The sequence below is a fragment of the Crotalus tigris genome, unplaced genomic scaffold (assembly GCF_016545835.1).
Source record: "Crotalus tigris isolate CLP2741 ecotype Arizona unplaced genomic scaffold, ASM1654583v1 scf7180000022970.308977840:1548163, whole genome shotgun sequence".
NCBI lineage: Eukaryota > Metazoa > Chordata > Lepidosauria > Squamata > Viperidae > Crotalus > Crotalus tigris.
The window spans coordinates 1,871,103-1,888,108 of NW_024099557.1; the positions used below are offsets into that span (position 1 = coordinate 1,871,103).

A 17,006-nucleotide genomic window follows, 5' to 3' on the forward strand; every position below is an offset into this window, starting at 1 on the left:
GTCCCCCAAGAGGGTTCAGAAAGTAGGATTTACAGTAACACTCTTGGAGAAAAAAAAACAAACGACCTACACCCTGTTCCAAGCATGGGCGGTGTCCGCTGCAGCCCTCCAGCTGCAAGTATAAGCTGAGGCTGCCGCACGGAAGCCTTTGTTTTGTTGTTGTTGTTTTTTCCCTCTCTGCCCGGACCTAGATCGAAAAGCACGGTTCGCAAGCTCTTTTCAAGCGGTGCCGAGTTCAAAAGACACGAGAAGCCGTTCAACTGCCAGTCTTGTGTCGGCTAGCTGGATGATCGAATGCTGTGGGGCATGGACGCCCCAAAAGATAAATTGGCCTCTTGGGAAGGTTGAAATAGCATGGGTGGACTTGAACTCCCAGAATTCCCCAGCCAGCACGGCTGGCTGGGGGAATTCTGGGAGTTGAAGTCCACAGATCTTAAAGTGACCAAAGTGGAAAACCATTGCTCAAGGGTAGGCTTAGAGAAGGGGTCTTCAAACTTGGCTCTTTTGTGACTTGTGAACTTCAACTCCCAGAATTCCTCAGCCAAGCAAGCTGGCTGAGGAATTCTGGAATTCCAAAAGTCATAAAAGGGCCAAACCTGAAGACCCCTGGCTTAGAGAAGTGAAGCAGGATTGACTAGCATTGTCTTGTACAGGTAGTCCTCCACTTACAACCGTTCACTTAGTGACTGTTCAAAGTTACAGGGCACTGAAAAAAGGGACATATGACCATTGTTTACACTTACAACCGCTGTAGCATCCCCCATGGTCACGTGATCAAAATTCAGACGCTCGGCAACGGGTTCATACTTACGACGGTCACAGCGTCCCCGGGATCATGTGATCCACTTTTGCGACCTTCTGACAAGCAAAGTCAATGGGGGAAACCGGATTCGCTTAACGACAATTGAACAAAGGCCAACCATCCACATAACAATCCGGCAAGAAAAGCCGTAAAATGGAGCAAAACTCGTTTAACAAATGTATCACTTAGCAGTATAAATTTTGGGCTCAGTTGGGTCGTAACTTGAGGTTTACCTGTAATTAGTTTGGGCCATGTCTGCCCAAAGAGAGCTGGACTCACCTCCGGATGCTGGACTAGCAGAGAACCACAACATCCAAACCACACTTCCTTGTGACAGATCAAATAAGCCCCAGTTGCTATTGTGAACAGAATCCCTACAGGTAGTCCTCGACTTATAACCCTTCGTTTAGTGACCGTTCGAAGTTACAACGGCACTGAAAAAAGTGGTTTGTGTCTAATTTTCATGCTTACGACAGTGGCAGCATCCCCACAGTCACGTGATCAAAATTTAGGCATTTGGCAACTGACATGTATTTACAACAGTTGCACTGTCCAGGGGTCATGTGAATACAGGTAAGTTGTTGCTTGTCTGTACACTGAGAGCTTATGCACCGGAGACAAATTCCTTGTACATCCAATCACACTTGACCAATAAAGAATTCTATTCTATTCTATTCTATTCTATTCTATTCTGTATTCCATTCTGTATTCTATTCTACTCTACTCTACTCTACTCTACTCCACTCCACTCCACTCCACTCCACTCCATTCCATTCCATTCCATTCCATTCCATTCCATTGTTTGTGTCAAAATATGAAATTCGATGAGTTTCAAAGCAGATGAGTACTAAGGTGCCACTGTATAAATAAGATGCTCTATTTCTTTATTTTTTATGTCTCTTTTTAGTTGCATCGTTCAAAATGTTCCCAAGCCATTTTGGTTTCTGTATATTAACACAGATTTTGACACTGTTTCCTTCTGGGGTTGTTTGTTTATTTTTCCTTAATTTCCCAGGCTAGTGTACAACCCTGATGATTTCCTAGTGACCTCCCATCCCAGGATTCACTCTGTTTAGTAAATGATATAGGCCAGGCCAGGGCATATAGAGACTGGATAGTCATCTGTCAGAAATGGTATAGGGCAGGGGTAGCAACGTTGGCTCTTTTATGACTCGTGGACTTCCAACTCCCAGAATTCCTGAGCCAACATAGCTCAGCATGGAAACTTCTCCCTTTCCCCTCATCATGGCTGGCTCAGGAATTCTGGGAGTTGAAGTCCATGAGTCATAAAAGATCCAAGGTTGCCTACCCGATCTAGGGTTTCCTGCCTGAGCAGGGGGTTAGACTAGAAGACCTCCAAGGTCCCTTCCAGCTCTATTCTGTATAGCAGACATGTCAAACACAAGGGCCGGGGGCCGGATGCGGCCCACAAAGTGGTTTCATGTGGTCCGCAAAGCCATCCTGGAAACAATGAGGGAACGGCCCCTACTGCCTTGGCCCTGGCCCAGGCCAGCCGGGAGCCAATGTATAATTTTGTGGTGGCCATCTATGCTGAAAAACATTCAGACTTAGCTCCACAAGGGCGTCCGGAAACAGCGAGGAACCAGCCCCTGCTGTGTTGGCCCCACCCCCTGAGTGCATGCTTGGGAGGTGTCACCCTCTGTGAGGAATGAAGAAATGGACCATGCCTTGGCGCTTGCCCCGGTCCCACCCCCTTTGGCCAGAGACCCTCAGATCCATCCCACTCCTACCCAGGCCCCCACAGGCACCCTTGACGCGAACGATGTAGAGCTGGCCACGCCCACCCAGTAGGCCACACCCTCTCCATCCACACCCACCCAGTAGGCCATGCCCACCCTGGCCACACCCACCCAGCCCCCCAAGGGCAACTGCAATGCTGACGCGGCCCTCAATGAAATTGAGTTTGACACCCCTGCTGTATAGTGTTTTGTAACCTTACACAAATGCACTTACTGGTTTTCATTCAGGAAAAATGGTGATGAATACGAAGGAGGTGCAAACAGGGATGAGCTCCAGCAACTGGAAGCAGAATTCTGCAAAAACAATAAAGCAGGTTTCAAAAAGGGGGTATGTTCAGGAACCTTCAAAGCCTTTTCAGAGTCCTACTGCTATATCCGTAGTTGACAATTCAAGGACAAATGGAATGCAACAACAATGCCTCTGAGAAGCAAGAGGCTTGAAAGAAGCCAGCAGTATGCAGAAATATATATACATATATATATACGTTCTTAATGATTGTAAAAATCCGAATCACGGGCATATCTGTTCAATAATACACAATCGCTGAACTACGGGAGGAACATAAATTTAAAACAATAAAAGCAACTATTTACAATATTAAAACAAACTTAGCTTTCTCTGATCCACTGTCAGCGTCTTCAGAGTGAAGTGTTGGGGGTGGAGAGATCTCTTATAAGCCTTGATAACCTAGTTTCTTATTCATTGACCGTGTGATAGGGCCATTCGTCCTGACTGACCGTAATTGCCTTAACTTAACTTAAGAGAGCTCTCCACCCCCAACACTTCACTCTGAAGACGTTGACAGTGGATCAGCAAAAGCTAAGTTTGTTTTAATATTGTAAAAGTTGCTTTTATTGTTTTTAAATTTTTTAATAATAAACAGCTGGTTTATATTCCTCCTGGAGTTCGAAGATGGTGTATTATTGAACATATACATATACATATACAAACAAAGATGATTAGAGAACTGGAAGATAAAGCACACAAACAACAATGGCAGGAATTGGGTATGTCTAGTTTAATGAAGAGAAGGACGAGGAGTGACATGATAGCAGTATTCCAATATCTCAGGGGCTGCCCCAAAGAAGAGGGAGTCAAGCTATTCTCCAAAGCCCCTAAAGGCAGGACAAGAAGCAACGGATGGAAACTAACCAAGGAGAGAAGCAACCTAGAACTAAAGTGAAATTTCCTGACACTGAGAACAATTAATCAGTGGAACAACTTGCCTCCAGAAGTCGTGGGTGCTCCAACACTGGAGGTTTTTAAGAAGAGACTGGACAGCCATTTATCTGAAATGGTATAGGACAGGGGTCTTCAAACTTGGCCCTTTTATGACTTGTAGACTTTTTAACTCCTAGAATTCCTCAGCCAGGCACACTGGCTGAGGAATTCTGGGAGTTGAAGTCCACAAGTCACAAAAGGGCCAAGTTTGAAGACCCCTGGTATAGGGTCTCCTGCTTGAGCAGGGGGTTGGGCTAGAAGACCTCCAGGGTCCCTTCCAACTCTGTTATTCTGTTAAAAATGATAATAATAATAAAGTTGGAAGGGACCTTGGAGGTCATCTAGTCCAACACCCTGCTCGGGCAGGAAACCCCATACAATTTCAGACAAATGGCTGTCCAGTCTCTTCTTAAAAATCATAAAGCATTTTACGACCTAACACAATATGTCATAGAACAGTGGCTCTCAACCTTTACTTCACCATGGACCCCTTTTCAAGACCATTTGTGGCCACCAAGACTTGACTCAAGATTTAAATCATAACATTTCTTAAAGCCTTTGCAGATTCCCTGTGATGACAGCGCAGTTCCCGGGGGGTCCATGGACCCCAGGCTGAGAACCACGATCATAGAACATTTCCGGTGGTCAGTTCCTAATATTTCACTGTGCTTCAAGAGTTCTACAAGAGCTCCTTTAAAGGCAGGTATACCTCTGAGTATTTCCCTGAATTTTTAGGAACTTTTCCAGCTCTGCCACTTTGAAAAGATTGCGGAATCTGGCAAGAAAATACCTCAGAAACAATGATCCGAAGAGGTCACGGTTTGCCTGGTAAAAAGCTAAATATTAAGCTGCTGATTTAAGCTTTCCAAGCCCTAAAGCAGGGGTCTTCAAAAACTTGGCCCTTTGACAACTTGTGGACTTCAACTCCCAGAATTCCTCAGCCAGGCACGCTGGCTGAGGAATTCTGGGAGCTGAAGTCCACAAGTCGTCAAAGGGCCAAGTTTGAAGACCCCTGCCCTAAAGTATCTAGGGCAGTGGTTCTCAACCTTTTTAATGCCGCGACCCCCAACCAGTCGTAAGTCGAGGACTACTCAATCGGTCGTTAAGTCGAGGACTACTCAACTGGTGCAGCACCGTTTGCAGAATGGGAATTTTGGCGGGCTCAGCAGGGCAGAGACAGCCTGGACAATTCCTATTGGATTTTGAAAGCCAATAGAATTAGACTCTATTCAAGAGAGTCTATTCTATTGGCTTTCAAAAGCCAATAGAATAAAAGGGAGTAGCACAGCTAAGGAAAAGGGGAAAAAAATGGCGGACTGCGTTGTTTGGCGACCCCCGTGAAATGGTCGTTCGACCCCAAATGGGGTCCCGACCCACAGGTTGAGAACCACTGATCTAGGGGCAGAGGTATTAGGGCTGTGTGTTTTTGGTGGCAAGAAATACAGGTAGTCCTTGACTTACAACAATTGAGCCCCAAATTTCTGTTGGTGAGACAATTGCTAAGTGAGTTTTGCCCCATGTTACGACCTTTCTTGCGAGCGTTGTCAAGTGAGTCACTGCAATGGTTAAGTTAGTCACACGGTTGTTAAGTGAATCTGACTTCCCCATTGACTTTGCTTGTCAGAAGGTCGCAAAAGGGGATTACGTAACTCCGGGACACGGCAACTGTCATAAGTCAGTTGCCGAGCATCTGAATTTTGATCACATGACCATGAGGATATTGCAATGCTTATAAGTGTAAAAAAAAAGGGTCATAAGTCATTTTTCTCAGCACTGCTTTAACTTCAAACCATCAGTAAATAAACCGTAGTAAGTTGAGGACACAGTGAGGAACAGTTCTAGCACCTGGTCTGCAACAACCATATGAGCCTTTTCTTAGTTTCCCAACCTTGGCAACTTGAAGATATGTGGACTTCAACTCCCAGAATTCCTCAGCCAGCATGGCTGACTGGGGCAGGGATAGGCAACCTTGGCTCTTTTATGACTTGTGGACTTCAACTCCCAGAATTCCTGAGCCAGCCATGCTGAGGGGACAGGGAGAGGTTTCCATGCTGAGCTGTGCCTAACCCTGTCCTAGCTATTTCTATAATAACAAACTTATCTAATCAGCAAAACCCAAAGTCAGGGGTAGGCAACCTTGGCTCTTTTATGACTCGTGGACTTCAACTCCCAGAATTCCTGAGCCAGCCATGCTGAGGAGAAAGAGACAGGTTTCCATGCTGAGCTGTGCTGGCTCAGGAATTCTGGGAGTTGAAGTCCACGAGTCATAAAAGAGCCAAGGTTGCCTACCCCTGGACTGGGGAATTCTGGGAGTTGAAGTCCACATAATTTAAAGTTGCTAAGGTCAGGAAAACACTGTCTTTGAGTCATGTGGTTGTGCTCAAAGAAAAGGCTTGTTGCATTTTAAAGGCATGTCTTTCAGTGGACAGAAGGGGGCCCCTCTCTGCATCTCTGGGCTCATCAAAACAGAGTGGAAGATAACCTAGCTTCACAACTAGGGTCTCTCTCTCTTTCTGTTGGCCAAGACTGAATTCGGAAGACCATCTGCAGGTGCTCTCATCCTAGAGGTTTACACAAGTAATCCCCGACTTCAGTTCATTTAGTGACCGTTCAAAGTTACAACGCCACTGAAAAAAGCAAGTTAGGACCATTTTTCACACTTGCGACCATTGCAGCATCCCCACAGCTATGTGACCCAAATTGCTTGGCAATTTACTCATATTTATGACAGGTTGCAGGGTCCCGTGTGTGTGTGTGTGTGTGTGATGTGATTTTCCATTTTGCGACCTTCTGACAAGCAAAGTTAGTGGGGAAGCCAGGTTCATGTAACAACGATCCGCTTGGCCAACGTGGCAGGGGATGTCTCAATAAGCAGCAGAAATCTTGGCTGCAGCTTGGTAAACCATGATCTGTGGTTTAGCACAACGTAGGCAGCCAGCTAAATCAAGACTAAGCAAAGTAGGACTTGGTGCAAGAAGTGAACCAAGTCTTGTGGTGAGTGATAAGCTTAGAAAAACTGGCATGTGGCTAAATCCCTTACAGCTGAGGACTGCTCTTCCAGGAACTCTCACCTCGGGGATAGGCAAGCCCAGCTGGGTCTGAAGGGTGGGTGTCCTATACAGTGTGTTTGCGGGCTGCTGGTGCGTACATGGCGGGTGGTAACTCCTCCCCCTGTCCATGGTGAGGGGCAAAGCGGGCATCAGGCTTTGTGCTGTTTCATGGAGGAATCCGAAGTCAGCTGGTCTCTGGAGGTACAAAGAGAGCCTTTATCTCAGCCCTTTTCTTTGCAACATGTCCTGACGGGAGAAAAAGGAAAGGAAAAAGATTAGGAACATAGCAAATTGCATGACAGGGGGTCCTCGACTTACAACCATTTGTTTAGCGACTGCTCCGAGTTACAACGGCACTGGAAAAAGGGACTTATGACCGGTCTTCACAGTTACGACTGCTGCAGCATTCCGACAATTTCATAAGCAACTTTTCACGTGTTCGGCAACCGGCATGTATTTGTGATTAGCTGTCCTGTCCTGGGGTCACGCAATCACCTTTTTTTTTTTTTTTTTGAAAATGTTACTGATTTTCTAGTTTTACACTTAAATATTTGAAAAGCAACGTGGCGGCTGACCAGATCAACAATTCAATAACATAGAAATATCTTTAGTACAGACCTCAAACCGTTACATCAAATATTTCCTCTCTTTCCCCCCTGGTATTTACTGCCTCATATTTAAATTAATACAGTTCTTTATTATAATAAATAAAAATAACTTTCTTACATTTATCAATAATTTTTAGTCTACACGTATCCCAGTTATTTTAACATTCAAACCGTTTAGACAATCAATGTCCTAGTTAGTTTTTCCCAATTTTTAGTTTCCCATTAATATTCAAATTTAATGCTTTATATTTATAATTACGATCACCTTTTGCAACCTTCCCCAGCAGGCTCCCAACAGGCAAAGTCAGTGGGGGAAGGCAGATTTGCTTAAAGACCGCATGGTTTGCTTAACCACCCTAGCAAGAAAGGTCGTAAAATGGGGCAAAACTCAGTGTCTCGCTTAGCAACGGAAATTTGGGGCTCGACTGTGATCATAAGTTGAGGATTACCTGTACAGGTAGCCCATGGCTTACAACCGTTGGTTTGATGACCATTCAAAGTTACGACGACATTGAATAAAGTGACTTACGGCTGGTGTTCACACTTACGGCCATCGCAGCACCTCCCAAACCCATGATCAACATTCACTTGTGTGGCAACCAGCATGTATTTCGTTATGCAAGTTTTGCCCCCATTTTATGACTTTCCTTGCCACAGTTGTTAAGTGAATCACTGCAGTTAAATTAGTAACACAGTTAAGTGAATCTGACTTCCCCATTGACTTTGCTCGTCAGAAGGTCTCAAAAGCTGTTTAGAAGACCCTAGGACACTGCGACCGTCATAAATATGAATCAGTTGCCAAGCGTCTGAATTTGGATCACGTGACCATGGGGATGCTGCAATGGTCATAAGTGTGAAAAACAGTCACTAAATGAATTGTTGTAAGTCAAGGACTACCTGTACTGAGATTTATACGGTTTCATTTTCAAAGTATTATTTTCTCCCGTCTAAAATATATCAAGAAAGGAAATAATAAGTTTGGCAACTTTTCAAAATCCCTTTTTTTTTTAACTGAAATAATATGTTGGAACTGCTACAACTTGCAAATAAATCTTGACTTGCTGGGCTATTTAAAACTCATTTAGTGCATGTCATTTAATTTGAATAAAAAACATTCAGTATTCTTAGAAATGCTTTGGGCTAAAGGAAGAGAAGTTAAGATAATTTTGTACCTTCGAAATTAATCTGGGGTAATTTTTAAGTTATCTGACTAAAATAAGGCATCAATAATGCTTAATTATATTCCAGACCATTTGAGGAGACTGGAAAAATTTCCAAGAAATCCAGCATAACTGCAGTCTCCTCTACCGGCAATAAAAAGAAAATTGATCTCAACTGTATGTATCAAACTGTATGCATCAAATATTCCTATAATTGCTTTCAATTATAGTATTATTTAAAAAATAGAAATAAAATTATTTAGAACATTTTCTTGAATAAGTCCCTTTGTGATCGGAAATTGTCAAGCACACCGCAAAAAAAAAAAAAAAATGACAGCTATTTTTTTTATTTTTAAGATTTATACAAACTGAGCTTGATTTTTCATGGATACATCCATCATGTTTTCTTGGCAAAAGCATGTAAGTAGCTTCCTATTCACCTCTCCCAGGATAATTTCTAAATTCGCAGTCTGACCCGTGGTGGCAAACCTATGACATTTGTGTCAGAGATGACAGAACCATGATATTTTGGGTGACAGGTCAGTGTTCAACATTGTCTAGTCCATGGGTAGGCAAACTTCAACTCCCAGAATTCCTGAGGCAGCCATGCTGAGGGGAAAAGGAGAGGTTTCCAAACTGAGCCATGATGGCTCAGGAATTCTGGGAGTTGAAGTCCATGAGTCATAAAAGAGACAAGGTTGCCTACCCCTGTTCTAGGCCAACCCCCTGCTCAGGAAGGAAGCCCTATACCTTGGCTCTTTTATGACTCATGGACTTCAACTCCCAGAATTCCTGAGCCAGCCATGCTGAGGAGGCAGGGAGAGGTTTCCATGCTGAGCTATGCCGGCTCAGGAATTCTGGGAGTTGAAGTCCACAAGTCTTCAAATTGCCAAGGTTGAGGACCCCCTGATATAGCATGCTAAGGCAGGGGTCCCCAACCTCTGAACCATTGGCCCGCTACCGGGTCACGACCCATTCTGAACCGGCCATGCAAGTGTGTGCAGCTTCAGTCGAACGAGCGGCGGGAACTCACCCTTCTCTCCCCCCCCTCCGTGTGCCAAGCCAAAAAGGTTTGAGGACTGCTGTGCTAACCAATTCAGGATAGCAATCATTGCACTTAGACTTATATACCGCTTTACAGTGTTTGAACAGTCACTAAACCAGCGGTTCTCAACCTGTGGGTCGCGACCCCATTTGGGGTCGAACGACCATTTCACGGGGGTCGCCAAACAACGCGATCCGCCATTTTTTCTCAGCTGGCGGCACCGCGCATGCGTGCTGCGCATGGGTGTGCCGCCGCGCATGCACGCCGTGCCGCACATGGGGGCGCTGCGCATGCATGTTGTGCACGGGGGTGCCGCCGCGCATTTGTGCCGTGCCGCGCATGGGGGCGCCACCGCGCATGCACGCCGTGCCACGCATGGGGGCGCCGCCGCGCATGCACGCCGCGCCACGCATGCGCGTCCTTATGACCGGGGTCGCCGTATAAAAAGGTTGAGAACCACTGCACTAAACAAACTGTTGTAAGTCAAGGACTGCCTGTACTTTGTGCAGGGACTCTCCAGATCTTCCCAAGTGCTGGCCACAGATTCTCTGTGCAACTTAGGGACTAGAAACTTTGTAAAGTTCTTACTGTGAAGAAAGAAAACTTGTAGAAAAATAAACCTTGTTGCTTCTAATCCAACTAATCCATCTAATCTTCATTACTCCTAACTGGCTGTGGGTGAAGGAGGGACTGGCCTAAAATCTGAGGGGGACTGGAAGCTGGTTCTCCTCCATTTCAGGTTCAGACCCTTCCCTACACCTGATTGGTACTTGGGTTGAGAGGGAGGGACTGGACTAAATTCAGCCAATGAGCATCTGCTAAAAACGGTCGTAAGCCACGTTTTTTCAGCCCCACTGTAACGTTGAACAGTCACCAAACAAACTCTCGTAAATCGAGGGCGACAGGTAGTCCTCAACTTTACGACTACAGTTGAGCCCAACATTTCTGTTACTAAGTGAGACATTTTTTTAGTGAGTTTTGCCCCATTTTACGACTTTTCTTGCCACTGTGGTTAAATGAATCCACTGCAGTTAATAACGTTGTTAAGTGAATCTGGCTTCCCCTTTGATTTTGCTTGCCAGAAGGTCGCAAAAGGGGATCACAGGACCCCAAGACACCGCAACCGTCATAAATATGAGTCAGTTCCCAAGCATCTGGATTTTGATCACATGACCTTGGGAATGCTGCAGGGGTCGTAAGTGGGAAAACTGGTCATAGGTCACTTTTTTCACTATCATTGTAACTTTGAACAGTCACTAAATGAACTGTTGTAAGTCAAGGACTAGCTGTACCTTGTACTTGTACCTAAATCTTCTAATATATAATTAGATATAATAATAATAATAATAATAATAATAATAATAATAATAATAATAATAATAATAATAATGTACCAATAGTAATAGGTGCCTTGGGTGCAATCCCAAAACAACTGAAGCAAGCACCACTTGAACACCATTGGCATTGACATATTCGCCATTAGTCAATTGCAAAAGGCGGCCTTACTAGGAACTGCTTCCATCCTGTGACGATATCTGTAATACCATCAAACATCCACATCTGCCTATCCCAGGTCCTTGGGAAGGACTCGATAGGTAGACAAAAATGCCAAATCCAGTGTGAACATCTGGCTGACTATGCGATGATCAACAACAACAACAACAATAATAATAAAGTTGGAAGGGACCTTGGAGGTCATCTAGTTCAACCCCCTGCTCAGGCAGGAAACCCTATACCATTTCAGACAAATGGCTGTCCAGTCTCTTCTTAAAAACGTCCAGTGTTGGCGCATTCAAAGCTTCTGGAGGCAGGTGGTTCCACTGCTTAATATAGGTGGTCTCAATTTACAGCAGCTTATTTACTGACTGCTGAAAGTTACCGAAGATCATTTTTCATACATATGACCATTGCAGCATCCACATGGTCACGTGACCAAGATTTGGATGCTTGGCAACTGGTTCATATTTATGACTGTTGCAGTTTACTGGGATCATGCGAACACCTTTTGCAAGCTTCTGACAAGCAAACTCAAGGGGGAAGCCAGATTCAATTAACAATTGGATTATTAACTTAACAGCTACAATGATTCATTTAACTATGTGGCAAGAAAAGTCATAAAATGGGGCAAAACTCACTTGACATAAATTCTGGGCTCAATTATGGTTGTTAAGTCGAGGACTACCTGTAAAATCCTGTAAGTCCTAGTGGACAATCACTTAAATAGGAGTCAGCCTTGTGCTGCAGCTGCCTAAAAAGCCAACACAGTGCTAGGCTGCATTAACAGAGGGATAGAATCAAGAAGTATTAATACCACTTTACAATGCCTTGGTAAGGCCACACTTGGAATACGGCATCCAGTTTTGGTCACCACGATGTAAAAAAGATGCTGAGACTCTGGAAAGAATGCAGAGAAGAACAACAAAGATGATCAGGGGACTGGAGGCTAAAACGTATGAGGAACGGTTGCTGGAACTGGGTATGTCTAGTTTAATGAAGAGAAGGGCGAGGGGGGACATGAGAGCAGTATTCCAATATCTCAGGGGCTGCCCCAAAGAAGAGGGAGTCAAGCTATTCTCCAAAGCGCCTGAAGGCAGGACAAGAAGCAACGGATGGAAATTTATCAAAGAGAGAAGCAACCTAGAACTAAAGAGAAATTTCCTGACAATGAGAACAATTAATCAGCGGAATAACCTGCCTCCAGAAGCTTTGAATGCTCCAACACTGGAAGTTTTTAAGAAGAGACTGGACAGCCATTTGTCTGAAAGGGTACAGGGTTTCCTGCCTGAGCAGGGGGTTGGACTAGATGACCTCCAAGGTTCCTTCCAACTATTATTATTATTATTATATTGTTGTTGCTGCTGCTGCTGCTGTTACTATTATTATTATTATTATTATTAATATTATTATTACATGGCCAATCAGACAGAGAAGCATCTCTCAGCCGCCTGCTGGGAGACTTAATTAGGCAGTTAAAAACCATTCCTATTGCATCTCTCAAAAAGACCCAGCATTTTATTGTTGTCATTCTTTATTTATCGCAATGAATGTAAAATTAGCCGTAGCTTTGCGGGAAAGCAAATGAGATACCAGAAAACCAGAGGAGAAAGCAGCAGCTGTGCAGGGCGGTTGAAAAACTGACGTGAAGCTATTGGCACATCGCTGGATCCTTCTGGTTTTCGCCCACCCCATAATTTCTAAGTCTTAAGTAAGCAATTTTGCTTCCCCCCCTCCTCTGTTTTCCCAAGTTTGTAACCGCATTTGATAGGAAATCTAGAGCCGGCGATTCCGGTAAGAGCCGCAGAGGACGAGCTTCACTTTACGGTTTCACGGAGGGTAACTTATTATGAAGGGGAGAAAAATCAATAAGGGAGAATAAGAAAAATCTTCTCCTGGTCTTCTGCATTAGCTGGCTGTCACCACAACTTGGAGCAGTTAGGTTTTCACTGGGGGGGGGCCTATTCTGCCGCGAAGGGTCAATCTCCTCTTTGGCCAATAAGTAAAAGCAAGTTGGGCCAACTCTAGAAGGGGGTGTTGAATGTGTGGCACACAATAGTGATTGAAATATGTCCAGAGTTTGATGTAAGACGGGCGGTTGTCTGAATCAGCGGTCTCCAGCCCTTCTGCTTCCAGGGACCGGTTTCAGAAGAAAAATTGTCTTCCACAGACTGGGGTGGGAGGAATGGCTTCGGTGTGCAAGCTAGAACCCACACATGGACAGTTTCTATGGAGATTCTCAGTCATCCAGTTCGTGGTTGTCCCAAAGATGCTTTTTCAGGAGGCAACTGGACTTTCTTGTTTATAGAATAGAATAGAATAGAATAGAATTCAATAGAATAGAATGGAATAGAATGGAATAGAATGGAATGGAATGGAATGGAATGGAATGGAATAGAATAGAATGGAATAGAATGGAATGGAATGGAATATAGAATAGGATAGGATGGGATAGAATTAAAAGAATGGAATGGAATATGGAATATGGAATATGGAATAGAATAGAATGGAATGGAATGGAATATAGAATATAGGATAGGATAGGATGGGATAGAATTAGAAGAATGGAATGGAATATGGAATATGGAATAGAATAGAATGGAATGGAATGGAATATAGAATATAGGATAGGATAGGATGGGATAAAATTAGAATGGAATGGAATATGGAATAGAATGAATGGAATGGAATATAGAATATAGGATAGGATAGGATAGGATAGGATAGGATGGGGTAGGATGGGATGGGATAGAATTAGAAGAATGGAATGGAATATGGAATATGGAATATGGAATAGAATAGAATAGAATAGAATAGAATAGAATAGAATAGAATAGAATAGAATAGAATAGAATAGAATAGAATAGAATAGAATAGAATAGAATAGAGGATAGGATGGGATGGGATGGGATGGGATAGAATTAGAAGAATGGAATGGAATATGGAATATGGAATGTGGAATAGAATATAATAGAATAGAATGGAATGGAATGGAATATAGGATAGGATAGGATGGGATGGGATGGGATGGGATAGAATTAGAAGAATGGAATATGGAATATGGAATATGGAATATGGAATAGAATAGAATAGAATAGAATAGAATAGAATAGAATAGAATAGAATAGAATAGAATAGAATAGAACTGGAAGGGATGTTGGAGGTCTTCTAGTCCAGTCCCCTGTTCAAGCTGGAGGATCTATACCATCTCAGACAGGTGATTGTCCAGTCTCTTTTTAAAAACCTCCAGCGATTGAGCATCCATGATTTCTGGAGGCAAGCTGTTCCACTGACTGATTGTCCTTCTCATCCAAGAACCTTCTTCAGCTCTGACTGGATGATGGGGAAAGGAAGAATTTATACTCCTTGCAGACAGCTGGTCATTTGCATTCTTCTAGAGAGTTGTTGGGGCCACTTGGGGGTTTACCTGTGTCCTCGGGGTCACCTGAGTGGGGCAAATGGGTGTGGAGCAGGATGTTTTCTGTCCTGTGTCCTTTCACTGTTGAAGACAGGTGCAAAAGAATGCAAACGACCAGCTTCTTGGATGAGAAGCGAAACATCTTCAAAGGAAAACAAGAAAGTCCAGTTGCCTCCTGAAAAAGCACATTTGGGGCACACCTGCACAGAGGAAGCTTTGCTCACTCGCCTGCTGCTTCTGCGACCTGGTTCCCAACAGGTCACAGACTGCTACTGGTCCACAGCTCCGGGGCTGGGGGCCCCTGGACTAAATGATTTAAATAAATAAAAATAATTAAATAGTTAGACGAATACAGGTAGTTCCTCGACTTACAACCGTTCGTTTAGAGACTGTTCAAAGTTGCAACACGGTCTTTCACAGTTAAGACCTTTCCAGCATCCCCATGATCAGGTAATCAAAATTCAGATGTTTAGCAACTGGCTCATATTTATGACGGTTGCAGTGTCCTGATCACCACCTGTAACTTTCCGAGCCGGCTTCCAACAAGTCAATGGGGGGGGGGTGTAGCTGGATTCACTTAACGACTGTGTGTTTCACTTAAGAAGTGCAGTCATTCGCTTAACAACTATGGGGAATAAAGGTCGTCAAATGGAGCAAAACTCATAACAACTGCTTGGCTTAGCAATGGAAATTTGGGACTCAAATAGGAGCCAGCTGTGTGCTGCTGCAGCTGCCAAAAAGGCCAACACAGTGCTGGGCTGCATTAACAGAGGGACAGAATCAAGATCACGTGAAGTGTTAATACCACTTTACAATGTCTTGGGAAGGCCACACTTGGAATGTAGCATCCAGTTTTGGTCACTACGATGTAAAAAAGATGCTGAGACTCTAGAAAGAGTACAGAGAAGAGCAACAAAGATGATTAGGGGACTGGAAGCTAAAACATATAAGGAACGGTTGCTGGAATTGGGTAGGTCTAGTTTAATGAAGAGAAGGACAAGGGGGGACACGATAGCCGTCTTCCAAGATCTCAGGGGCTGTCACAAAGAAGAGGGAGTCAAGCTATTCTCCAAAGCGCCTGAAGGCAGGACAGGTGTAGCATCACCATAGTCATGTGATCAAAATTCAGAGGCTTGGTAACTGGCTCAAATTTATGACCGTTGCAGTATCCCAGGGTCACATGATCTGGCCATGGACTCGCCATGAGACCTTGTCGGCAGTACTCTGACCTACAATCAAGAGCTTCCGAGTTGTCTTATTTTTAAAGCCAAGACCTTGATTATTTAAATTCCGGTTGCTGATAAAAATCAAATTCTTGGAATTCTGACCCCTGCAGCAGGAAGAAATACGTAATGCAGATTAGCTCAAGAGCCAAGGAAGATTTACTCCTGGATGTTTTAGGACTATAAACCAGAATTTTAAATAATATCAAAGCATCTGGAGACCACCAGATCAGGAAGGGCTGAGCTGCCTACATGGACAGATTCAAAGGGAGGAGAATGGAATGGAATGGAATAGAAGAATAGAATAGAACAGAACAGAACAGAACAGAACAGAATAGAGCTGAAAGGGACCTTGGAGGTCTTTTAGTCCAGCCCCCTACTCAAGCAGGAGAACCTATACCAGGGGTAGGCAATCTTGGCTCTTTTATGACTTGTGGACTTCAACTCCCAGAATTCCTGAGCCAGCCATGCTGAGGGGAAAGGGAGAGGTTTCCCAGCTGAGCCATGCTGGTTCAAGTCCACAAGTCATAAAAGAGCCAAGGTTGCCTACCCCTGACCTATACCATCTTAGACAGGTGATTGTCCAGTCTCTTCTTGAAAATTTCCAGTGATGGAGCGCCCACGATTTCTGGAGGCAAGCTGTTCCACTGTCTATGTCTATGGAGTTTCTCAGTCATCCAGGTCACGATTGTCCCTAAGGTGTTTTTTTTTTTTTTTTTCAGGAGGCAACTGGACTTTCTTGTTTTTCTTTGAAGACGTTTCGCTTCTCATCCAAGAAGCTTCATCATCAGTTCCATCATCCAGTCAGAGCTGAAGAAGCTTCTTGGATGAGAAGCGAAATGTCTTCAAAGAAAAACAAGAAAGTCCAGTTGCCTCCTGAAAAAAAAAGCACCTTTGGGACAGGATAAAATGATACATAGGTAGTCCTCAACATATGACCACAATTGAGCCCAAGCTTTCCATTGCTAAGCAAGACAGGGATGTGAATTTTTGCCCCATTTTACCACTTTTCTTGACACGGATCTTAAGTCAGGGGTCTTCAAACTTGGCCCTTTTATGACTTGTGGACTTCAACTCCCAGAATTCCTCAGCCAGCATACGCTGACTGAGGAATTCTGGGAGTTGAAGTCCACAAGTGATAAAAGGGCCAAGTTTGAAGACCCCTGTCTTAAGTGAATCGCCACAGTTAAGTTATAGGATGGTTTTCAAGTGACTCTCATTTCC

The 17,006-nt window shown here is 44.0% G+C and overlaps 1 protein-coding gene across 5 annotated transcripts in view; it reads right to left on the reverse strand.

The window, feature by feature from the left end:
- SBNO2 (strawberry notch homolog 2) overlaps positions 1–17,006 on the reverse strand; it is a 142,927-nt gene that overhangs the window by 95,401 nt on the left and 30,520 nt on the right. For all 5 annotated transcript variants that reach the window (XM_039319253.1, XM_039319254.1, XM_039319255.1 and 2 more), the window contains 2 exons: positions 6,856–7,080; positions 2,777–2,856 (listed from right to left, as the gene is read on the reverse strand). In XM_039319253.1, coding sequence (XP_039175187.1) covers positions 2,777–2,856; positions 6,856–6,984 — 209 coding nt within the window. In that variant the 5' untranslated portion in view covers positions 6,985–7,080. The remainder of the gene's footprint in view (positions 1–2,776; positions 2,857–6,855; positions 7,081–17,006) is intronic.